At 46.0% G+C, this 26,130-nt stretch overlaps 1 protein-coding gene across 1 annotated transcript; it reads right to left on the reverse strand.

The window, feature by feature from the left end:
* Positions 1-174: 174 nt before the first annotated feature.
* On the reverse strand, positions 175-20,821 carry NMUR1 (neuromedin U receptor 1). The gene is made up of 2 exons (XM_020811254.3): positions 19,891-20,821; positions 175-9,070 (listed from the first exon to the last, which is right to left on the reverse strand). Exons 1-2 carry the CDS (start codon positions 20,798-20,800, stop codon positions 8,670-8,672), a joined length of 1,311 nt encoding a protein of 436 aa, XP_020666913.3. The 5' UTR covers positions 20,801-20,821; the 3' UTR covers positions 175-8,669.
* Positions 20,822-26,130: the final 5,309 nt, after the last annotated feature.

Below are 26,130 nucleotides of genomic sequence, written 5' to 3' on the forward strand. Positions count from 1 at the left end.
TGACTTAAAAACCAACATGATTAAGATATTTTGCATGAGCTAAACTGCTAAAATCTCCCATTAGTTGCACTGCAACAGGATAATAATAGTAAGTATTGCACACAAGAGGATAATCAAGGTGTTTCAGCATGTTTAAATACATAGCAGAAAGTTGAGCAATCTTTTCACCCAGAATCCATATGGCTGATAGAAGTTTATTTTATTTTTATTTTTTATTTTATAGTATCTTACTTTATGCTGACCTTCCTCCCAAAGGATACCACACCCATGCACAAATTAATAATAATAATAATAATAAACCATAATTTATACATAACAGTTAGAAACATCAGGCCATAAAATTAAAATCTAAATATACCTATGAAACATGACAGATACAATCTCAAACAAGAGAAATCTCATGAGTTTATATTTCAAACCCTGCATGAACAAATAAATATGTTTTTTAATAGTTGCCTAAAATTCATCTTACTGGCAGAAAGCAGCAATGATTTGAAAGAAGAAAATGCCAAAGCAGAATTGCAGTTGAAGATTAAGAAGACCAAAATCATGAGTACAGGAGAACTGCACAAATTTAATCATCATCATCATCATCATCATCTTAGAACTGGAAACCATACCCAAACCACTGATCTCTCCAGCAGTTCTAATACTGAGAATGAAGAAATTGATAGAAGAGATTTTTAATACTTTGGTCCAATCATCAATCCAAAGGGAGATTGGAGCCAAGAAATCAGAAGAAGGCTGAAAACTCAAAAGGGTAGCAGTGATGGAATTAGAAAATATCATCAAGGGTAAAGAGGTGTCACTGGAGAGCAAGACCAAGATCATCCGCACTCTTTGTCTTTCTGATCATCATGTGAGAGATGGACAGTAAAGAAAGCTGCCAAGAAAAAAAAAAGATTCCTTTGAAATGTCACGCTAGAGGCGAGCTTTGCGAATACCCCGGACTTTGGGCACACCATGAGAAGGCGGGATTCTCTGGAAGAGACAATAACGCTGGGAAAAGTGGAAGGCAGCAGGAAAAGAGGAGGACCCCAATATGAGAAGGATCAACTCCCTAAAAGAAGCCACAGGATTGAGTTTGCAAGAGCTGAGCAGGGCTGTTTCGAGGATGGAACATTTTGAAGATGGTTCATTCATAGTTATTATTAGTCTGAAGCACCACTTCCTGCTGCCTTCCGCCTTCCCTGGCATGACTGTCTTTTCAAGGGAACGCTGCCTTCTCATGATCTGATGGAAGTCAGACAGCCTCAGTTTCAACACTTCTGCCTCCAGAGAGAGTTCAGCCTTGATTTGCTCTAGGACCCCCTTTTTCATCCTTCTGGTCGTCTAGGGAACACCCTCAAAGCGTCCTCCAGCACCACCTTTCAAATGAATCCGTTTTTAATGACGAGGGTGTTGTTTTTGATTGACTGTGCCTGATATTTTTGAATAACCCTAACGATAAGAATTTTAATAATAAAAATCAAATTTTAAAATACAGCTTAGCGTTCAATATCTCTCTGAAATGCCCTGTCTTTGTATTTTCTGCAAATTAATGACATTTATAGACACAGGCAGAAAATAAGCAGAGATCAATATCCAGCTAGACATCAATCAGATATTTCAGAGGAACGGTCTGAAGCTGCCTTTCAGAATGTCCATTTCCGGGACTGACCTTGCATTTGAAGCTTGTACAGAATGGCCACCAACCGGCACCGTTAGTTACATCAATGTGTGTGGTTTGTGGTCCTTTCTTATGAAATGAGCCTCCCCACTTCCAAACTGTTTCATTTTAACAATGAGAAAGGGCTGATTAGATACATTAAAATATTAAGAGAATTAGATTATTTTTAACCAGAAGCAGGCAATCTCAATAGCGTTCTCTGGGCCATTTGCTGGATCTTCTTTTATACACATTGTGGTACATAAATTGCATACTCATAAAGTGCTGCATCTATTGAATTTTTCCATGGCCAAGAAAACATTGATCATGTATTCAAGTAAACCCATTTTACTGGATTAGTCTTTGATATCCCCTCTTTGTTTCAAAGTGTATTAATTTCCAGATGGTCTAGCCTAGAGTCTTGTCCTGGTGAGGTACACTCTTCAGCAGTCATCCATTTGGCAAGTGTGTATTGTTGTTGTTGTTTAGTCATTAAGTCGTGTCCGACTCTTCGTGACCCCATGGACCAGAGCATGCCAAGCCCTCCTGTCTTCCACTGCCTCCCAGAGTTGGGTCAAAGTCATGTTGGTCCAGCCGTCTCGTCCTCTGTCGTCCCCTTCTCCTCCTGCCTTCACTCTTTCCCAACATCAGGGTCTTTTCCAGGGAGTCTTCTCTTCCCATGAGATGGCCAAACGACTGGAGCCTCAGCTTCAGGATCTGTCCTTCCAGTGAGCATTCAGTGTTGATTTCCTTCAGAACGGATGGATTTGTTCTCCTTGCAGTCCAGGGGACTCTCAAGAGCCTCCTACGACAACACAATTCAAAAGCATCAATTCTTTGGCGGTCACTTCTTTATGGTCCAGCTCTCACTTCCATACATTGCTACTGGGAAAACCATAGCTTGGACTATGAGGACCTTTGTCGGCAAGGTGATGTCTCTGCTTTTTAAGATGCTGTTGAGGTTTGTCATTGCTTTCCTCCCAAGAAGGAGTCTTTTAATTTCGTGACTGCTGTCTCCATCTGCAATGATCATGGAGCCCAAGAAAGTAAAATATTTCACTACCTCCATATCTTCCCCTTCTATTTGCCAAGAGGTGATGGGTCCAGTGTCCATGATCTTAGTTTTTTTGATGTTGAGCTTCAGACCATTTTTGGCGCTCTCCTCTTTCACCCTCATTAAGAGGTTCTTTAATTCCTCCTCACTTTCTGCCATCTGTTAGTATTAGAGCAATTTAAAAACATGGCATTTACATTTTCTAGCTGCTTCTTCTCCATGCCCTAAAAGGTGACATTTAAGTTAGCTGCCCCACTGTGCTAGCAATGTACAAATCAGACCATGAATTTAACCTCAGACTTTGTTTAACCCTAGTTATCAACCTGGAATTTTTAATATTCAAAATGTGACCTTGTCCATTTTCTCACTGATGGCGTTCTCTCTATCATCAGAAGACTATGTATTTTCCCAGTCTTTGGGCACATTGCTGAAAAATGTGGCTGCATATTTTTTGAGCTGAAGGTGTTCGGTTGCTCCTTTTTCCCCCCAATACGCCCCCTCCAATTAAGCAAGCTCCTTCAGTTACAAATGTTATGAGGTTTAAGGATTGTAAGGAGAAACAAGTTATGAATATCTGTTCTCCACGGTAATAAAAAAGATGGAACAAATAATTCCCCAGGAGACATAGTTCACCGAGTCGCTGAATGGTGGCCTGAGCTGCTGGCATTTAAAAAAAATAATATATTTATATTAAACTGCCAAATTCTTTTATTGAGAGTATAATAAACAGTGCCGTAAATCTCTTTTTCAAAAAGGGGCCAGCAACAAAGAGCCAGAGGCGCTCAGAGCTGCCCATTATTTCAATGTGGTTTCGAAAACGGATGACAAATGGATTCTTTCAAATAATTATTTGCCTGGGGGGTGGGAGATCAGATTGATTGGAACAGCTAAGCTGGCTTTTTTTTTTTTTTTGGAAGAATTCTTTTAAATCATATAACTCTGAAAACAGGTTGTATTGCCTGATAAAACTTCCAAATAATGTAGACTAATTGCAAAACCTTCCAACTATTGGAAAGTAAGGTTGGCTTTGAGGTGGGTGGGGATAAATTGTGGGCCATGGTTTGAATTGGGGGGTGGTGGACCTCACCCCATCATTTCAGGGGATGCTGCATCTCTGGTAGGGCTGGAGGCTGTTTCTGGGGATACCGCTTGGCCTGAACCTAACTAGCAACCAAACACAAGTCCCCATGGGCAGTGGGGCAGCTCTGTTGTCCTTCAGCTGGTTTGGCTATCTGCTGTGAAGCACACAACAATCTAGAATGTTTGGCTAACTTGGCTAATAAAGCCCAAAATCTGCCCTGGGCAGTGCAACCCAAGAGTCCCCCATACAGCACCACAGGTGCTGTGTGTTCACTCCACCACCCCACCCTTCAGCTGGCTGCCCCACTCAGAAGCCTTGGCATGCTGCCCGGGGTCATTCTCTATCGCCAGTTGTCCAGTCTGGTCCCTTCCCTGCCTCCTCCAGCAGCTGACCACTCACTTGGCTGCACAGGGAAAATCCCCATCCCGCCTCCTCTCCTGAGTGGTTGGCTGCTAGAGGAGGCAGGGAAGGGATGTCTGGGCTTCTGCTCGGATTGGCCAGCTGGAAATGGAGGACAGACCAGGCAGCGTGCCGAGATAAGTGAGTGGGGCAACTGGCCAGGTGGGACATGCAAGACCTGTGGTGCCAATGCCTAAGAACTGAGATGAAATGCTAGGTTCCCAACCTTGGAGAACCCAGGTATCCTTGGACTACGATTCCCAGAAGCCTTCACCACCAGCTGTGCTGGCTGGGGTTTCTGGGAGTTGCAGTCCAAAAACAACTTGGTTTCTCAAACTTGGGAAGCACTGCGTTAGAACTCTCTCTTCTTTCTCATGTTCTCCATTCAGCTTAGTTTACAAAATTGTCCTCATCCTAAATATTATTTCTTTTTGTGTTGTGCTGCCAGGTTATTTCTCAAAGCTGTGGGGCAAACTGATTTGCATATCTGCTGCTTCTCCCCGCTATACACTCAGCTCAGTTTAGCAAACTTTTTAACAAAAAGTGTCATTTAGCAGTATATTATTCACAGAATTGTAGAACAATGGAGTTGGAAGGGGGCTGCAAGGCCATCGAGTCCAACCCCTTGCTCAATGGAAATTTCCAAATCCAAGCAGATCTGACAGAGGGTGATCCAACTTTCTCTTGAAGGCCTCCAGCGTTGGAGCGCTCCCCACCTCCCGAGGTCATGGGTTCCGTTGTGATATTAGGACTGAATGTGTGAGTAACAGTGGAACGATGGCAGCTGTGTGGGCTTTGAGTGAACAGATCACACCGTTAGGGCCTTAGGCTCTCTCTCCCTGCTCCTTTTCTTTCTCCAACCCCCCAAGTTTTTGTTGTTGTTGTTTATTCATTAAGACATGCCAGACTCTTCGTGACCCCATGGACCAGAGCACACCAGGCCCTCCTGTCTTCCACGGCCTCCCGGAGTTGGGTCAAAGTCATGTTGGTTGCTTCAATGACCCTGTCCAACCATCCCGTCCTCCGTCGTCCCCTTCTCCTCTTGCCTTAACACTTTCCCAACATCAGGGTCTTTTCCAGGGAGTCTTCTCTTCTCATGCGATGGCCAGAGGATTGGAGCCTCAGCTTCAGGATCTGTGCTTCCAGGGGGCACTCAGGGTTGATTTCCTTCAGAACAGATAAGTTTGTTCTCCTTGCAGTCCAGGGGACTCTCAAGAGCCTCCTCCAGCACCACAATTCAAAAGCATCCGTTCTTCGGCGGTCAGCCTTCTTTATGATCCAGCTCTCACTTCCATACATCACGACAGGAAAAACCATAGTTTTGATTATGCAGACCTTTTTCGGCAACATTCAACCCCGTTGAAATTCATTTTGTTAGTTTTGGCCCAGGGCTCTAATCTCTCAAGGTCATTTTGTATTTTAATCCTGTCCTCTGGGAATTAACAAACCCTGCGAATTTGGTATCATCTGCAAATTTAATCAGCATACTCTCTATTCCTTCATCCAAGTCATTGATAAAGATGTTGAATAACACAGGACCTAGAACAGAACCCTGGGGGACCCCACTAGTCACCTCTTTCCTGGATGAAGGGGAGCTATTTTGTGATCACCGTTTGGGTTTGGTCAGTCCATCCACTGAACGGTAGCACTATCTATCCCACATTCCACTAGCTTCTTTGCAAGAATATCGTGAGGAACCTTGTCGAAGGATTTACTGAAATCAACATATGCTACATCCACAGCATTTCCTTCATCCACCAGGCCTGTAGCTCTATATAAAAAAAGAGATCAAATTAGTCTGGCATGGCTTGTTTTTGAGAAACCTGTGTTGACTTCTAGTAACGACAGCATTGCTTTCTAAGTAATTACAAACTGTCTGCTTAATGATCTTCTCTAGAATCTTTCCAGGAACTGATGTCAGACTGACGGGGCGATAATTATTGGGGTCTTCTTTTTTCCCCTTTTTGAAGAGAGGTACAACATTTGCCCTCACCCCTTCTGTGAGGACTCCCCCTGTTCTCCAAGAATTCTCAAAGATGATTGCCAATGGTTCTGATATTACTTCTGCCAGTTCTTTCAATATCCTCAGATGCAATTCGTCCGGCCCAGGAGGCTTAAATTCATCCAAGGTAGCCGGGTAACCCTGTACTACTTCTCTACCTATTCTCTGCTGCATTTCCCACACTACTTATGGGGATATTTCCCCATAAGTTGGCATCACAAGCAAGTGACTTCCAAATGATGTTAGTGGAGTAACCAACTTCTCCTGTCGAAGAATGACAGGCCAACAAGTTTTCCAAGCTCTGCTTAAGATGTAGTGTTTTATCCCAGATTCATGACTTAGCCCCTCAACAGCCCTGCTGAGTTCCTGCAAAATCAAGCCTGTTGTTTCCTTTAGGGACTCAGTCCATCTCATATGTGGTCTTCCTCTTTTCCTGCTGTCTTCCACTTTTCCCACCATTATTGTCTTCTCCAGAGAATCCTGCCTTCTCAGAAGGTGCCCAATGTTCCATGGGCATATCATAAAACAACATGAAAATATAATTCTAGGCAGTAACGTTAGTGCTGTTCCATCTTCAAAGGAGAATATTCAGAGCTCAAAAAAGAAAGTTCCTGTTGTGGACTGCAATGCCAGGATCCCCCCCAACCAGCATAAATAAGCAAATTTTCCAATTTCTGGGTAAGTGTTAGAAGCACAAATTTTTAGGAACCGTTAGCCATGCAAGTCGCAGGAATTACACCAGCAAATAGAGTTTGCTGCTTCACAGCTGTGATATGTCACAAGTTGGCAGGTGTTCAAGCATCACCGATAGAACAACACAGATGGATCTTCCCTATTGACACATATCTTCTGAAATGTAGTGATGATTGATGCCACGAGGTGTACATACAGTAAAGCCACCGCAACAGCGTAGTAACAGCAATCCTGGACTGCAGCGATAGCTGAGATTTAATCTTTCCTTCTCTGTCTCACATGATTCCAGTTTCTACCCTGAATTTGGTATTTGTCTAGTGAGGTGACACATCACAAGAAGTGACACATAAGAAGAAAAGTCTACCTTGACGACAGCAACCTTTGAACGGCACAGCTGGAAGGGACCCTGTGGGATCATCTAGTCCAGCCCCTCTCAAGGAGGCACAATGGCGGATTTGAACTCCCAGCCTCTGGCTCCACAGTCAGATGCCTCAACCCCTCAGCTATCCAGCAGTTCTGGACCCTCACTTCAGACGGTATCTACTATGTCTTTAGTTCAGCCACCAGGTATTTCTTTTTAAATCTGCAGTCAGTTGATCAAGCTATTTTTCCTTACTGCTCCTCTTGGGTCTCTCTTCCTGTGTTTTAGCAATCACAGTTTTGCTTTTTTCCCCCTTCATTACTAGTTTTCTAAACGTTGGCTAGCCTTGACTTTTATCGACCTGTTGGAACCTGCAGGGTATTAATAAAAGAAACAAACGAACCAACCCACAACGATGTAGGGAATTCAAGCGCTCGAGGTCTCTCTGCACCGGCCACGACATTTCAGGTCTGTGTTTCTCTACCTGTGGGATAAATTACATTTGCAGGAGCGACAGTAGTCGGCACACACAGTAAGAAAAGCGTAAGAGCTTGGGAGCGGCCAGGGAGTCTCTAGAGGCAGTCGTCCGAAAAAATAACTTTTCCAGGCTGTGGAAAGCAGCTACAGATGGAGTCTGTAGACAGGTGTCAGACATCAGAGAGGAGTTCTCCAGCCTTCTCCTTAGCCCGAAATACATGGTGAGAAGATTCCATGCTCCCCATTTCCCCTGAAATCACAGAGTTTTCCAGAAGCTTCCTCCGTACACCTTGCCATCCTTTGTAGCTTCATGGGTTCGAAGGCAACGGCAAACACCCCATCCTTCCTACAGCCACCCTTTTGAAGGCGACACCAGAATCAGCTGAGGGGGAAAAGTGCAAAAAAGCAAAATACTGGCCTACAGTGATGAGGTCCTTCGCATAAGGCTCCCTTTCAGCCCACTGCTGTTTTTAATCATCGCGGACCTCAAAAGAGAGCAATTTGTGCCCCATGCATAATGTTGTTATGTGTTGTTAAGCCCGAGCAAGTCGTAGCCGCCCCAGGAGGGCTTTCAGTGCAAGTGAGAGCGTTAAGGAGCAGCTTTACCTGTTCCGCCTCTCCCCCAGTGAATTTCTATGGTTCAGCAGGGATTCGAACCCAGGCCTTCTGAGACCTACTTCATGGCTCTCTCCACTACGCAACACTACACCGAGGATACAAAAGGTAGCCGATGGGTCTCTAGTGAGTTCATGGAGGCAAGGCGTACATTCAGTGCCAAAAATAGTGGGGAATGAACGCAACCCATGTCCGTCCTCGTCACTGGTTCTGACAGTTTATCGTTGATGCAACGACACCCATGTTCTTCATCACGCTTTGTAGCTGACGCAGAAACACCAGGTCCCTGCCTCAGGGCGCTGGCAATCTTCTGTGAGCTTGACCTGCGGCTGAGGCACCTCAGAGGTATGGCGCTTTGCGTTCCTCCATGTCCTCTCCCTCCGGGTCCATCTCGTACTCCTCCAGGTCGGAAAGAGGCTGCCCGTTGTCCCCCGTGATGTGCTCCGAGACCGTGCTGCGCACGGTGACCCGGGTGCTGCTGGGCGAATGCTTGCGGGAACCCAGCGTCTGAAGGTGCCTGTGGCACATCACCTCCTTGAACATCTCGCGGAAGCGCGTGGACATCAGGTTGTAGAGGATGGGGTTGGCGGCGGAGCTCAGGTAGAAGAAGACCCCCGAGAGGATGTGGACGTACTGGAACATGTGCTGCATCGTCTCGGTCCAGTGGGTGATGAAGCTCCACACCAGCCGGTCGGTGTGGAAGGGAGCCCAGCAGATGCCGAAGACCACCACCAGCACAACTGGGAGGGGCAAAGACACAACGCACACACGTTACTAGGGAACGGCAAGAAGCACATCGTAATACCTGTTGGACAGTCTCCATTGGCATGTGTTTCGTTGAATCGTGAGGAGGTCAAGTTACTTTTTAAAAAAACAAGGTGAAGTTAACTATTGCAACTACAATTATAACCAACTATAGTTCTGACAGTTGTTGTGGGTTTTTCGTGCTTCTTGGCCGTGTTCTGAAAGTGGTTCTTCCTAACGTTTTGCCACAAGCATCAACAAAACTTCAACCGGAAGGAGGAATGTCTGAAACTCAACAAACCTGGCTCCCAGCTCTCAAAAACACAGAGTGCAAAAGGTCAAGGAACTCCACCCAGCCACAAGGTCAAGGGATTACTGCACACAAAAAACCAGCTAATGACACCCATCAACCACAGGGACAGATAATCTCCCCTCCTTATCAAAATAATACAGCCACAACAAAACACAGTAATCAACCATCTCCTGATCAGGACAATAGCCTATCTCACAAACTAGCCTTCTCACAGCGATAAATACTCCACCCACTCTCAAGCCTACCCAGAGCACAGTTTGCTGTCCTCTGAAGATGCCGGCCACAGAGACTGGTGAAACGTTAGGAAGAACCACTTTCAGAACATGGCCAAAGAGCCCGAAAAACCCACAACAACCATTAGATCCTGGCCGTGAAAGCCTTCGCGAATTACAATTCTGACATTTGGAGCTGTAACCTGTAACGAACTACTTCTCAAAAGTAACATGATAAGCTTGTCGTAGCACGATTTATTTTATTTTATTGAATTTTTACCCCATCCATTTAGACCAAAGGTAACACTATTAACAGATACCTGTAGAGACCTCCACTAATCAGCCAGCTTTTCTATGTCCTCAGAAGAAATACCAAGAGGACAGATATAGGCAGGAAAACCGTTTTATCGTGATTATGTGAATTAGAATAATTTAGCAAAGACTGACAGAACCAGACAACGTACATCCTCCTGACAGAACCAGACAACATACATCCTCATAATTATTGACATTAAAATTCCAGGGGATGCCAGAGTTGAAAATAAAAGATAGGAAAAACTAACAAAGTACAGAGACCTGGCCATTGAAACATCTCGCCTCTGGAAGAAACATACAGTGGACCCTCTACTTACGGAATTAATCCGTATTGGAACGGTGGCTGCAAGTCGAAAAGTCTGTAGGTCGAATCTCCATTGACCTACAATGCATTCAAAACCGATTAATCCCATAACCGGCAGTTTTTATTCTATTTTTGTTCCATTTTGGGGTTTTTCTGGTCTGTAAGTCGATTCTCCGGCTGCAAGTCGAATCTAAATTTTGCAGCCGGAGAAGTCTGTAACTCGAAAAGTCTGTAAGTCGAGCCGTCTGTAAGTCGAGGTCCACTGTACTCCAGTGGTCCCCGTAGTCATTGGGGCTTTGGGAACAATATCAAGAAAATTTACGCAGTCCTATAAGCAGTTGCAGATCTCAGAAACCACGTCATCGGAGCTACAAAAAACGGCAATATTAGGAACACAGTTCCTACATACTGTGCCGATATTTAACAGATACTTAGGTTTTTGGTCAAAACTTGTACAGTAAATGTAATATAATACCAGTCAAGGTTTTTATAATTTGTTTTTGAAGAATAATAATAATGTGCCATGAACTCAATTTTGACATACGTTGACCCTTTTCTTTACTTTACTTTTACTTTAATTAGATTATACACCGCCCCTCTAGACCAGGTCTACTTGGGGCAGCTTACATACATTTCAGGGTTTTCTAGGTAAAGAATACTCAGAAGTAGTTTCAAATTCTCTTCTTCCGGAGGATCCCTGGGACTATTGTGCAGCTGGCCCAAGGCCACCCAGGCTGGCTCTTCTTCCAGGAGACCTTGTGGAGAATCAAACTCCCAACCTCTGGCTCCGCACCCAGATACCGAAACCACAGAGCTATCCAGCCAGCGAGACACTACACTTAGCACATCATTAAAAGCAGGGCTGTCTTAAAAGGCAAAAGGCATCTGTTTGTTCCATAAGACAAACTCCTCATTCCTCACCTCCCATGAAGAGTTCACTTAACGTCATATATTGTCAATAATATGAGGTAATCTGCATCTGTACATGGAGGCTCTACAGCTAGCTTTCACATCTCGTAGCACCTTGATAAAAATGTGCCCCATGCATCTGTCTGATCGGTGTATATGACACAGCTGTTGCTCCCTGTGCAAACCATCTTTAAAGAAGCAGCAAGGATCTGTATCTGCCAGGCTGAACATGTGGCCCTTCAGATGTGTCATAGCGGGACTTCCATGCATCCTTGCCAATACAGCCAATGATGAAGGCCGATAGGAGTCGCCGTTCAACAATATTTGGAAGGCTACGTTTTTAACCTCCCTGGTAACACTTTATTCCTCTCCAACCAGGTGCACCCACAGAATGTGCAGATATTTTTTTTTAAAAAAGGTGCCATTGGAAGCTGACAGAGAGCAACTCAAAAGAAATGGAACGACTTTAATAGGCAGGGATCGATTTCTAATTGCAAGTTTCGTTCCCCCCAACTTTTATGTCCAATTATAAGCTGGACACGTTGCAGAGCTTTGCAATTTTGGTTCAATTCCTCTAGCTGCACAGCAGACGTGCAGGGATTCACAGGACAGAATTAGCTTCAAGTTCAACCACAGAAGCCTCGGTGCTGTAAGATCAGAAGACCTGCAATCATAAGATTGCTACGGAGTGAGCCCCCATCGCTTGTGCCAGCTCCCGCCAACCTAGCGGTTCAAAAGCATGCAAAATGCAAGTAGATAAACAGGTACCACCACGGTGGGAAGATAACGGCGTTCCATGTCTAGTCACGCTGGCCACGTGACCACGGAATATTGTCTTTGGACAAACGCTGGCTCTATGGGTTGGAAACGGAGATGCGCACCGCCCCCTAGAGTCGGACACAACTGGACAAATTGTCAAGGGGAACCTTTACCTTTACCTCCCCAAAGTAGTCCACCCCTTTTCCTCATCACTTGGCGCTTAACAGTCTCAACAATTCACTCCAAGACATTATCTGGAGAAAGAATAAAACATTGCATCGCTTACTGTTGAACAGATCAACAGCAAACCGAACACTGACTTTCAGCTACAAACTGCTTGCTTCCACGGACAGACTGCTCCCAAGAGGTAACCGAGAGGAAAAGAGACAGAGAGCAGAGAGGCGGGGCTGTCTGAATTCAGAGGCAGGAGGGAACTATTGGTTAGTGCTGGATAGATTGACAGTCCCAACAGTCCAGAAAGCAACCGCCCAGCCATGCCTACTAGAGGCAGCATGTGAGGTTGTAAACATTCCAAGAGAGAGAGAAAAACCCTGACTCACAGCAGTGGGGATGATGGGCACTAGAATCCAAGACATCTAAAAGGTGCCAGGCTGGAGAAGGCTGTCTTTGGCTACACTGCTTAGAACTAAGAGGAGTTAAAATCCGCCATCTGTAGGACACCAGCCTGGAGAAGGCTGTTTTTGAATCCGTTTGGATGGCCACACACATCACCGCCCCTGCAAGCTCACCCATAATCATGTCATCATGAAGTACTAAACTTTTTTTTTTTTTGCTGCTGGGCTTCTTGGTTTCCTAATTCAGTAGCACCTCTCAAAGCCCATCTGCTAGAGGTTTATCCAGAGCTTGAAAAATGTGCCTTTTAATAAAAATAATAACTTTAGAATTGCAGAGCTGGAAGGGACTCTGTGAGATTATCCAGTCCAGCCCCTGTCAAGGCGGCCCAGTGGGGGAATCGAACTCCCAACCTCTGGCCCCATAGCCAGAGACCAAAACCACTGAGCCATCCAGCCACTGGACTACAACTCTCAGAATCCCCTACTTAGCCACCAAGCATGCAGGGGGATTCTCAGTAATCTAAAAATGCATTTTTTCCCCTAAACGCTGCCCTGGAATGGAGGAAGCTGGACTGTAGAGGTAGGTGTGGGTTTTCAGAGACTGGGGTAACAAATCAACCTGCTTGATCGGATCCTTAGCTCCGTCGCCTTCTCGAGATTCCATCGAGAACGGGGTTGGAAATTTATTTGACAGCAGAAGCAAAAAAAGGGAAGAAAATGCTGTGCACCGATCTGGAAAATTTGAAATAAACAGTGGGGGAAAATATTAGAAAGGAGGGGAGAGATATGGGAGAAGCATTCTGGTTTACATCAAGCCTCTGGTGGCTCACGAACTTTCCTGCAGCTAGGACTCCACGATGTGTGTGTGTTTATTTCTCGGCCGATAGAGAAATCGTTCAGCCAGATCCTTCGACAAGCCGCTTCTCCCTCGGAGCTTCTCAAATCTCCCAGCTATTTCAGCCAAAGTCCGAAGTGGCTACGGGGTGACTTGCATCAGCCTAGCTAGTGCAAGATGATGGCAGCTGCCAGTCCAAGGACATCTGGAGGACGCTACCCTCCCAGAGCCAGTGTGGGGGCCGAGAAGGAATGTAATGTAGTGGATGGAGTGTCGGAGTAGGACTCTGGGAGCTGGGTTTGAATCCTCACCCGATCATGGAAATTCATTGGGGTGGGGTGCCAATGGTTAAACCACTGCTCCATTGTCTCAGAAAAAGCCTACTAGGGTTGCAATAACTCAGAACTGACTCAATGACCCAGAACATAAATATGTTTCCCCAGCCAAATGGCCAAAATGAGGCTGAATTCTTCTGCTGGTCAGTAATGCTTCGTTTTGGCTGACTCACCCGTTTCTCTTGTACAGGGATAAGCCTGGGTATAAACAGAACATCAGCTGAATGGCAGAGGTCCTCTGGAGGTACACCTCTGTGTGGGTTAAGCGAACCTGCTTCTCCCCCTCACTGTCCCCGGACAGTGTACAGAGCTCATCGGGCAGAGGGCACGACAACATCACAATTCTTTGTTAGAGCCGAGGGCAGACGAGATGACCCCCGAGATCTTTTCCTCCTCGCCAGTTCTATGATTCTCCCTAGAGATGGGCGCGAACCAGAAAACCAGTGGTTTATGATGGTTCGTGGCTCTCCACGAATCGTGAACCACAAACGATTACGAACCCTTGAAAAAGGAACCAGTTCACAGTTCGTTTTTTTAAAAATTCATGATGAGATGGGGGAATGCTTGCCCGCCCACCCCTCCCACCACCCCTCCCTTTCCCACTGCCCCCTATTCTCGCCCTATCTTCTCCTGAAGCGTCCCCCCCCCCTGCTTTTTCTGGTTCAGTTTGTGCCCCTCCCTTATTCTATCTTGTCTCTAGAGCTTTGGGAAGTTACCTTTTGGACAATAAACTCCCATTTGTCATGTTGGCAGGGGGATTCTGGGAAAAACGGCAGGAAAAAAAAATCAAATACACTGTTGACAGCAACAAAAACTGACAAACGGATATTTAACCGAAAAATCGTGGTGGGAAGACGGGGTGGGGAAGACAACCGAACCAAATCTGGAAGCACTTGAAATTGCACACAAGAATCGGTGTTTGCTCCCATGAGAGAAAAAGTCACAGTGGCTGCTCTTTCAATATGATGTTTGCATTCCGTCCAAGTTCCTCAAATTTGCACTCAATCGCAGTCTTTAGGCTTCACAAGCCCTTTTAATTAAATTGCCAAAGTGTCTTTCTACAACTGCCGGGGAAAATGTACATGAGTTGGAGACTGGCCTGGCTCTTTTTCATTCCTCCAGCAGCACAATCCCGTGCATATTTACTGACAACATCTCCTGTCTCCTCCCGTGGAAAACGCACCCAAGGGAGTTTCCATTTGCGTCCCCAGTCTGCTAAGGTTTTGCAGAGTGCTTTGCTTTGGAATTTGCATCTCTGATCTTGCAAAGGTTGTTATTATTACTATGCTGTAGAACTGATAATTGGGTGCAAAGTTTGCACTTCCGTCTCTCCTCCTCTACCTCTATAATTCTTGGTGCCACTTCAAGAATCTTGAGAAGTGGGCTAAAGCCTACGAAATGTCGTGCAATGATAAATCTGTTAATTTTTAAAATGGTGCCACAAGACTCACACAGTTTACAACTTGTGCCAGCTGTTATGCACAGCTCGGTAGTTTATCTGTCTCCCCACCTGGCCATATATATATTGTTTTGACTTTGCTTTTATTTCTTGTTCGAGATACAAGATAAGCTGTCCTTTTTGCTGCCACAGACTGACGTGGCCAACCCTTTACAAATGGACCCAACCGGATTTTCTTCAATGAGAAGCGGCTAGGCAGCTTTGTCATAAGAGGAGGCTGTGAAAAAAGCTAGCTTGTTGGTATTGGGGTTATTTCATCCTTGTATGCAGCCTTTATTAGGTCTGGCTGGGAGGGCCCTTTCTGGGCTGGGGTGACTGCCCATCAATCGAGCAGTAACCAATGATTCCTTCCCTGCCTCTGAATTCAAAGAGAGCCCTGCCTCTCTGCTTAAGTGTCTGTTCCCCTCTCTGTCTGCTGGCTGTTAGCGAGCAGTTGGCTCTAACTTTCAATATCCCACTCTGAAAGATCAAGGAAGAAATTAAAGACATATAAGGCAACCTGTGACACCCCAGAAAATACTCTGTGATGCCCTTGGGGGTCATGACCCTTAGGTTGGCAAACATTGCTCTACAAGTTGCAAAACTTAAGTGGTCATTTTTAGAAACTTCAGTGAGGAAACAGCAACAACAAAGCAAAATGTGTTGTTGATATACTGCCCCACAGTCCTTAAAGCACTCTCTGGGTGGTTTACAAGTTAATTATGCAGGCTACACATTGCCCCCTCCCCAAGTGAGCTGGGCACTCAATTCACCTACCTCAGAAGGATGGAAGGTTTAGTTAACCTTGAGCTGGGTACCTGAATCCACTGAGAGCAAACTCAGGTGAGCAGAGTCTTCACTGCAGTACTTCAGTTTAACCTCTCCACCATGAGAAAGAAGCACTACTAAAAATTAAAGGAGATGGAGGGGTTTTCCATATTCAGAATGAGGCCTTGGGTCAGGGTGGGGGAAAGGGGTGGGTTGCCCAGATACCAGGGTTACTCACAAACCTGGCAGGCAGTTTTACACAATGGTTGAGCTACCTATTCCCGGAATACATGCTTTTCCAAAATGACACCGTTGGACTTGCATAACTGGACACTCCCCGTGGATCTGCTCTCCAGGAACACTTTCTGCAACGGATTGCTTGTTTGCACAGAAATGCAGCCGCACCTGGTGGCCGGGGCCCTCTTTGGCATTTGGCCATTTTTATTAGCAAAATTAAATACTTTTCCATTAATGAAGCAATCAGACCCAGGAACCCTTTGAACCTGCGGGAGACGAACCAGCCACTGCCTCCAGGCAAAACTTGGCTTTTTGATTCGCTGCAGGCCGTTAATTACAGCGGCTCTTTCTTCATGTTTCCTTTCTCTCCAGATCAACCCCTGTTGCTTGAGGCTTGTTAACTTACATTTTTGCCCAAATACAAACAACGGAATAGGAACTCCCTTATTTATCTAGCTTGCATTTTTAATTCACCGAATTCTGGTTGCTTCAGACTAATCACAGTTCAAATATTGTTTAAATCCTTTTGCACACATATGCCCCAGTCCATCTAAGGAAATCCGTGCAGTTCAGTCATCCTCCGGATAGACAGTATACATCTTGTCAGTCAGACTCCTCGGGCGTAAATACTGCACAGACACAACTTCACATCAAACATTCACCTCGTTTGACAGCGGAAACTGGGGCAGCCATCTCCAAGGGAAGCGGTCTCCAAACATTTGGGGGCCAAACACACTGATCGTGTGTTTGAGGGCCCTTCAAGACATGGAGACACAAAAGACGTCTTTTATGCCCTGATTTTTATTTTTTTGAGTATAGAGGTGTTAAGGGGCTGGGACTTTGCCCTTCGCTTGCCATGGTTCGATACTAAGCAATCCGGGCGGTTATATTCTGGGAAGGGCCTTCAAACTTTCTACTCTACGTCAAGTGAGGGCTCTCTGACCAGTTTAGCGGAGACTTCTAAACACCTTCCCCAAACTTAAAAATACAGGATTTTGTCAAATGGAGCCATGGCAATCAAGTACAGTAGCTGTGATAGTGGGGTACAGATACAGGTTTCGGTCACCACTGTGTACAGCTCATTTCTCAAGCAGAATCCAATGGCAGCGGGGCAAGAGATTGACTCCATGTGTTTGTGACCAATTGTGCATCGATGTTGCACAGGGATGGCCCTTTAACAGAGCCTTGAGTTCCATCACTGCACCCGGCAGAAGGCTGGGATCTTCGGCTGGGAGAGTCCTATAGAGCAGTGGTTCTTAACCTTTGTTACTCGGATGTTTTTGAACTGCAACTCCCAGAAACCCCAGCCAGCACAGTTGGTGGTGAAGGCTTCTGGGAGTTGCAGTCCAAAACTCCTGAGTAACCCAAGGTTAAGAACCAGTGCTATAGAGCACCAGGATTTTCTAACAGAGAAGTATCACACTATCTTAGGACGAGCCATCTCAGTCAAAGCTGTTCCACTAGAACTGTGTAGTTCATATACATCTGACACTTAAAGTAAAGGTAAAGGTTTCCCTTGACAATCTGTCCAGTCATGTCTGACTCTAGGGCACGGTGCTCCCTCTAACCCAGGGGTCTCAAACATGTGGCCTGGGGGCCATTTGCGGCCCCCCAGATGATAGTTTGTGGCCCCTGCCTTGCCTGCCTCGCCAAAGCGCCCACACATCCTCTGCTGTCAAGAGTAAAAAAAAGCCTTGCCTCGCTCGCCGGCTCTCTCCCAAGACAGCACCTCTCGCAGCCTACATCCAGAACTGCAGCCTGCCAGCCGGCCCACCTGTCTGTCGGCTAAGGTAACTCCTGGGCAGCTTCCTCTGGCTTTTGCTCCGCTTGGCGGAAAATCTGATGCGGCCCAGCCTCACCCAGACTCTGTCTCTAGCAGCCCCCAGGTAAATTGAGTTTAAAATCCCTGCTCTAACCCGTAGAGCTAGCGTTTGTCTGTCTTCTGTGGTCACGTGGCTGGGAGAAATGCTGTTACCTTCCTACTGAGGTGGTACCTATTTATTGACTTGCATTTACATGCTTTCGAATGGCTAGGTTGGCAGGAGCTGGGACAAGCGACGGGAGCTCCCTCCGTCACGTGGATTCGATCTTACGACGGACCTTGCAGCACAGAGACTTCTGCAGTTTAACCTACAGTGCCACCACGTCCCTACATTTAAAGTAATCTGACACTTAAAGTAATCTGTGTCAAATACGCATCCACACTTCGGCCACCATCCACATCTCCCCCAGTTAAAATCAAGGAGAAGTTTCTCCCTCGAACATCTATGAATCACAAATAGCGATGGGCATGAAGCGCTGGTTTGGCGATTCGTCCCAGTTCGTTTACCACCTCTGCAGCAGGTGTCCGCTTGGACGCAGCCCCTGGAGGAGGCAGGGCAGGGAAGTCAGGACACTGCTTCTGAGCGGGTGCCCGCTGGAGGGGGCAGGGTGCTGAACTGCCCAACACCTTCTGCGGTGGTAAACAAAGGGGAACGAACCCCACCCCCCACCCCCCGAATGGGTGGTTCGTGCCCACCTGTAATCTTGAAGAAACAGCAGAGAATGCCAGGACTATCTATCTCTTAGAAGGGTTGGGATCCCTATCCCAGGGACTCTTCCCTCCCTGGCTGCACTGAGAACACACACTTTCCCAGGGTGTTTGCAGAAGAAGGGAATGGGAAAACACTTCTAAGTACTGTACTTATTCCCTTAAAAACTCTAGGAAGGGTTGCCATAAGTTGGAATCAGCAGCATGTGTTATTATAGCTGGCTGGATAGCTCAGTGGCTTAGGTATGTTGGGGGTTCGAGTCCCGACTTTGCCTCTTTTGCAAAAAGCGCCAGACTGGGTGTCCTTGGGCCAGATGCACCGTCCCAGGAATAACCCCAGGAGAAGGAAATGGGGAGCCACTTCTGAGGTTTCTCTACCTGGAAAACCCTGAAAAGGGTCGCCAGAAACCAGAACTGACTTGACAACATGCAATTATTATTATTATTATTATTATTATTATTATTATTATTATTATTATTATTATTATTATTATTATTATTATTATTATTATTAAGGGAGCTATGAGGCCATCGAGTCTAACCCCCTGCTCAGGGCTGAATTTGACCCTCATGGGTGTGATCCTGAAAGATGCTAAGAAGTTTCATACCCTCTGCTATGGGGATGGACATCTACAAGCACTTCCACTGTACAGTGGTGCCCGGCTTGACGACGATAATGCGTTCCGTTAAAATCGCTGTTAAGCGAAATCGTTGTCAAGCGAAAGTAAAACCCCATTGAAATGCATTGAAAACCGGTCAATACGTTCCAATGGGGGAAATACCTGCTTGTCCAGCAAAGATCCTCCATAGGGGAAGCCATTTTGCATCGCTGTCTTCCAGAAATAGGTCCGGAAAACAGTGGGGACCCATTTTGAAAACCCAATGATCAGCTGTTTTTAATCGTCGTAATGCGAACAAATGGTTCTCGAAGCAGGGAACTGATTGTCGTAAAATGAAAAAACCCCATTGGAATCATCGTTTTGCAATCGCTATAGCGATCGCAAAAAATCATTGTCAAGCGATTTCAACGTCTAACGGGGTAATCATCAAGGGGAACACCACTGTACTGGGAAAGGCTGATGAGTTGACATGATTTCTCACTACCTATTTCTCCACCTCTTTGTCCAACAACCACAACAATCCCCCAAAAGGCAATGGTTCAGGATTCTAGGAACTGTCGTCCAGAATCGCTGATGACCTGAAAGGTGGAGAACCACTGCCCTGTGAGCCCTCCTTGAACGTGTGCACCTTCATGACCCTTCTTGGGTCCCTCACCCTCCACTTACACAGCATGTTCGTCACCTGCCTCCGCCTGGCTTTCTTCTGCTGGAGGCGGACGTTATGGTAATCGCAGCTGTTTCCCGACTTGGCCTCGAGGGCTTCCAGCATCTTCTCCTTCCGCAACTGGAGGCCGATGAGGAGGTACAAGACGCTGATGATGGCCATGGGGACGAAGAAGAAGACGCTGGTGGTGATCTGGATGATGAGATTGTAGGCGAAGCGCGGCTTCACCAGCGTGCAGGTGGCCGAGTCTGGGACCACCCCCCAACAGGGCACGTAGAGGGTCTGGATGCCGTGCAGGCTGGTGTTCGGGATGGAGCAGACCACGGACAAGACCCAGAGAGCAACAATCACCCTCTTGGCGTGGTTCTTAGTCACCACATACTTGGCCTTAAGAGGGTGGACCACAGCAATGTAGCGCTCCACGCTCAGCGCAGTCACATTGAGGATGGAGGCAAAGCAGACCGCCTCGAAGAGCAAGGTCTTGAAGCAGCAGCCGCCAGAACCCAAGAGGAACGGGTAGTTGCTCCACATCTCGTAAATCTCCAAGGGCATCCCCACGAGGAGCACTAGAAGATCCGAGACGGCCAGGCTGAAGAGATAGTAGTTGGTGGGCGTCCTCATGAAGCGGTGCCGGATGATCACCAAACAGGTCAGGGCGTTCCCCACGGCACCGACCACGAAAATCAAGAGGTACGTCGTACAGATGGGAACGAAGAAATCCGTCCGGCGGGGGCCCAAGTACTTAAACCGGAGCTGCTCTGCGGTCATGTTGAAGACCTCAGGGTCACAGTAACTGACGTTGCCCTCTTGGTCGCTACCATTGCAGAGACGCTCATAGGCCGGCTTCTTGAGCGCCTCCAGGCTGGAGAACTGCAACTCCAAATTAGAACAGTTGGCAGCGGAGGGATACATGTTCTTGGGCTAGAAGGAGAGAAGAAGTGTAAGTAAACTGGAGGGAGAAACTATTGGAGCTTTTACAACCCCGCATGCTGCCTGGAGATGGGTGTGGCTGGGAGAGAGTTTTCTAGGCTGGGGTGACAGACAGTCTATCCAGCGCTACCCAATCGTTCCTTCCCTGCTTGTCAATTCAAAGAGAGCCCCGCCTCTTTGTTCAGTGTTTTCTCCCTCTCTTAAACCTGTTGGAAGCAGTAGTCCGTTGCTGAAGGCACTTATGTCTGTCAGTTTGCTGTTTGATCTGTTCGCAACTGTAAGTAAAGAAAATGGTTTTCATTCTTTCTACTACCGATATCTCAGGATGAGTTAATGAGAATATAAGTGCTAGTTAATTAGAAAAAGACTGGCCGGCATGAAAGAACTTGAAGCTATTCTGCTTTGTCAATTCCCTGCTCCTCCCTTTCACAGCTAGAGGAATTTAACCAGAAATGCAGAACTCTGCAAAAGAAACAGGATGGACCATGCAAGCTAGGAGACCATTTGCTGGATCTGAAAGGGGAACATAGGTTGACACAGATTGTCGTGTCTATGCTCACATAGAACTCTGGAGGCACGTCAGAAAAGTCGGCGCAAATCAGGAACGACTCGGAGATTTGAAAAGTTCCCTTTACCTTGTTTGGACTACAAGGAGCCAAAAGGGTCTACGTATAACCGGGGGTGCCCCTCCAGATGTTCCCAGACTGCAACTCCCATCATCCCCAGCTACGGGCTACAACAGCTGTGGATGTAGCCGTGCAACACCTTGAGCCACATGATGGTGCCCACGAACATGAAGACATAGTAGTGGTCCGAGGGAAAACATTGTAGATCAAGCATGGCTTCCCAAGATGGCACAGAGCCAAGTTGGTGCCCATGTACCAGTAAGACTGAAAGATTGTTGACTCCCCAATGTGTTTACCCTCTAGAGCAGGGGTCTCCAAACTATGGCCCACGGGCCACATCCAGCCTGCCTTGCCGTTTTATCCAGCCCATTCCCTTCAGCCCGTGTGTGTGCACGCCAGGGATGCGGACAGGGGTGCATGTGTGCATGTGTCTGTGCATGCGTGCATGCATGGTGTGCATGCGTGTGCTTGCAACCACGCATATATGCATGCATGTTCCTGTTCCTTCAGCCCTCAAAAAGGCTGAAAATGTTTGGAGATACCTGCTCTAGCGTAGCAGTTCTTAACCTTTCCTTTAGCAAGGACCCCCTTTAAATATCTTTTGTTGCCACAGACCACTAAGGCTTAACTCAAGATTTAAAATCCCAAAGTGCACCAAATATTTATTCAAGAAAGGTCTTCAGATTTGGAGAGAAGGGAGAAATAAGTTAATCTGTTAATTCATACACTCCTATTATAATATTTAATTGGAATGACTCCACAAATTTAAAATAATAACAATACTTACTATTCTTTCTTTCGTTCATTCATTCATTCTTTCTTTCTTTCTATTTTAACGGCCAAAGGTCATAACATTTCTTCAAGCCTTCGGGTATGCCCTATGAGGACATCATGGCACACAATGGTTAAGAACCTATGCTCTAGAATTTAAGCCACTAGGACATAAATCTGATGGTTGTTGTGGGTCTTTCGGGGTCTTTCGGCCAATAACACCAGAGCACAGAGTGCTGTCCTCTGAAGATGCCGGCCACAGAGACTGGCGAAACGTTAGGAAGAACAACCTTCAGAACACAGCCAAACGGCCCGAAAAACCCACAACAACCATTAGATTCCGGCTGTGAAAGCCTTCGCGAACATAAATCTGAATTTGTGACTCTATTACAACCCAATGCTAACAGGTGTTAGTTTGTGGGAAAATAGGGTAAGACTTGAAAATGTCCTTTTAAAAAATTACAAGTCCCTTTGTCCTCTGGCCAACTAGCGGGGGAGAAAGCGAATTTTCTAAGTTTCAACCTTCTCTACGTATAGGAGCAGAGACCAAGATAATCCACACTCTTGCATGTCCAGGTGCGAACGCTGGACAGTAAAGAAAGCAGACGGGTGGTGGTGGGGGAATGGATCCGTTGGAAGTGTGTTGTTCGAGGCGAGCTTCGCAGATACCGTGGATCGCCATAAAGATGAACAAATGGATCCTATATCAAATCAAGCCAGAACTTTCTCTGGAGGCAAAAAATGACGAAACTGGGGTTGCTCTACTTTGGACACATGGTTAGAAGCCGGGATTCTCTGGAAAAGACAATCATGCTGGGAAAAGTGGAAGGCAACAGGAAAAGAGGAAGACCCAATAACACGAGATGGACAGACTCCCTAAAGGAATCCACAGGTTTGAATTTGCAAGAACTAAGCCGGGCAGTTGAGGATAGAAGATTTTGGAGATAAAACCGCCATAAGTCAGAGGCAACTTGACGGCACATAACAGTGACTACAACCACAGAAGCACCATGACAGTAAAGAGGTTTATGTGATCTCTTCTTGATTTTCCTTTTCAGCAGGCCATTACAACAGCCTTGTTTCAGGCGACTTTGGGGTGCTTTTATATGTATTGCCACTACCCTCTTTTTTTAAAAAAAACATTGGTTTTTTCTCCCCATTTATTTTTTTCCTCCTGTGCTATGAAGCTTTAAAATTATTTTGACTGACATGTCAGTGACTGGGGGGGGGGGGACACATTTCTGAGCCCAACTAGGACCCAAGGGTAATATTATCAATAAATACAGAACTAAAACAACCCCCCAGCAGAGTCGTCTTTAGGCTTTCCTGCAGGCCCCTGCAGCTAAATGGATCAGGTTGCAAAGAATGGACAAGATCAGAATATGGAAGAGTCATTTTTCCGGACGGCAGGTGGCGGAGATCTCGGTGCAGTATTTTTTAAAATGTAAGCTTCTCAGGTTCTGGGCAGCATTCATAAAATCATCATAGAATCGCCATAGGGTTGGAAGGAACCTTGGAGGTCTTCTAGTCTGACCCCCTGGGGCCTAAGGCAGGAGACCTCATACTATCCTGGACAGACGGCTGTCCAATCTTTTCTTGAAAACCTCCAGCGATGGGGCCCCCGCAGCATCAGGAGGCAAGCCATTCCACTACTTAATGGTTCTCACCACCAGGAAATTCCTTATTTCCAGGTTGGATCTCCCTCTGATGAGTTCCCACCTATGGGTTCTTCACCTTCCCTCAGGCGCCACGGAGGATCAATCAATGCCCTCTTCTGGGGCATCCCTTCAGATATTGGAAGACTGCGATCATGTCTCCCCTTAGTCTCATCTTCATTCAGCTAAATATACCTGGTTCTTTGAGTCGTTCTTCATAGGATTTAGCCTCCCCTTAATCATCTTTGCTGCTCTTCTCTGCACCCCTCCCAGGGACTCAGCATCTTTTTTATGTTGTGGTATTGTGGTGACCAGAAATGGACACAGTGTGGCCTCACCCACACGTTATAGAGTGCTACGATCACTTCCCGTGATCTTGATGCTGTCCCCTTCTTGATGCAGCCTAGGACGGTGTGGGCTTTCTTGGCAGCCGTAGCGCATGGCTGACTCATCCTCAGGCGGAGATCCATCAGGACACCTCAGTCCCTCTCACAGGTACTACTGTTGAGCCAGGCACCACCTGTCCTGTACCTGCGCATCTGGGTTCTCCGTCCTAAGTGCAGGGCCTTACTTTTCCCGCCACTGAACTGCACCTTACTGGATAGGGCCCAAGGTTCAAGTCTGTCTAGATCAAATGGTTGTTGTGGGTTTTTCGGGCTCTTTGGCCATGTTCTGAAAGTTGTTCTTCCTAACATTTGCCAGTCTCTGTGGCTGGCATCTTCAGAGGACTGGAGTCGGAACTCTGTGCTCTGGTGCAGTTTGTTTGGGAGTTGAGTATTTATAGCTGTGGGATCAGCTTTTGTCCTTTTCAGGAGATGGGTGATTATGGTGATCAGTGTGTTTTTGTTGTGTCTATCTAGATAGTTCTAGACACATTTATGATGCTAGACAAAATAGAAAACCAGGACTCTATGAGCAGGTGCTATGGCCTGGTGTACCTTCCAAAACAGGATGGTCTACAATTATATACTATGTAGTTAATGTTCAACTGCAAGCTTCTTATATAATATAGAATGTCCTGGGGAATGGCGAATGGTAATGCTTTGCTTCCATGTTGGGACAAACATGTCCTTACTTGCATTTTCAATTTACGGCAGTTGATGAGAATCTCATAAAGATATACAAAAGCAGGAAGGATATTTTACATCTTACAAGAGTTTTAATTCATCTTCCCAGTGGGACTTTCATTGGAGTAAATACAGAGAGGGCTGGATTGCAGTGACCATCTTCTGTGGCAAGCTTGCAGTTTGTTCCAGGTCACAGGAACGGGACCTGCAGTCTGGCCTAACTTGGAATCCTCAGTATAAATCTTTGCAAAAATAATAACACACAATCAGGATTTGCTAAGTATTGGTTGTGGGAACCAACTTGAGAATCAGAGATTTATAATATCCCAAAAGGGTTTTACGTCCAGTTTATCTTCACACATTCTAATAACAGGTCTTCTACAACGTCCTATTTTTAAAATATTTTCAGAGAAGTGAATCAGCAGATACTGATTCTGTGGATACAGGGTCCTACTGTATATATAAATACATATTTCTTTTAAAAAATTATTTAATATTTTCAGGCAACGGATACAGTCGTGCCCCGCTTAACGATTGCCCCGCATTACGACAAATCCGCTTTATGACGATCTTTTTGCGATCACAAAACGATGGTCTAAATGGGGGAATTTCGCTTAGCAATGATTGGTTCCCTGCTTCAGGAACCGATTTTAGCTTTACGACAATAAAAAACAGCCGATCGTCGGGTTTTCAAAATGGCCACCGGATGCTTAAAATGGCTACCCGCTGTGCTTAGGGATGGATTCCTCGCTATACAGGCAGCAAAAATGGCCACCGTATGGAGGATCTTCACTGGACAGTGAGTTTTTACCCCATTGGAAGGCATTGAACGGTTTTCAATGCATTTCAGTGGGGTTTTTAATTTCACTTTACGATGTTTTCGCTGGAACAGATTATCATCATTAAGCGAGGCACCACTGTATGTGAATCTGTGGGTTTTGAACCAGCAGATGGGGGAGTCTGACTGTACTTTAAGAATAGGAAAAAGAGTTGTGTGTTTGCTGTCCTGATGAAATTGAAAAGAAAGGCTGTGTTTTATTTAAACTGTCCTTGCAAAATGTGTTCCCTATTTAAGACAGAGTTGCAAATTGCTGCACTAAAAGTAGATCTTCATTTTTGCTGGCTGGGCAATTAGAGGGAAAATAAAAATTGAGCATAGAAACCATTAACATTGTTGAGAGCAAGGTTTTATT

This window comes from Pogona vitticeps, chromosome 3, assembly GCF_051106095.1.
Source record: "Pogona vitticeps strain Pit_001003342236 chromosome 3, PviZW2.1, whole genome shotgun sequence".
In the NCBI taxonomy this organism is placed as follows: Eukaryota; Metazoa; Chordata; class Lepidosauria; order Squamata; family Agamidae; genus Pogona; species Pogona vitticeps.

What these genes read in the sequence shown, in the direction of transcription:
- NMUR1 (XM_020811254.3), bottom strand. Translation starts at nt 20,800, where the DNA reads ATGTATCCCTCCGCTGCCAACTGTTCTAATTTGGAGTTGCAGTTCTCC. An exon ending in GCAGGTGACGAACATGCTGT is followed by an intron (nt 9,071 to 19,890) that starts GTAAGTGGAGGG and finishes TGCCCCTCCCAG; the next exon opens with TTGTGCTGGTGGTGGTCTTC.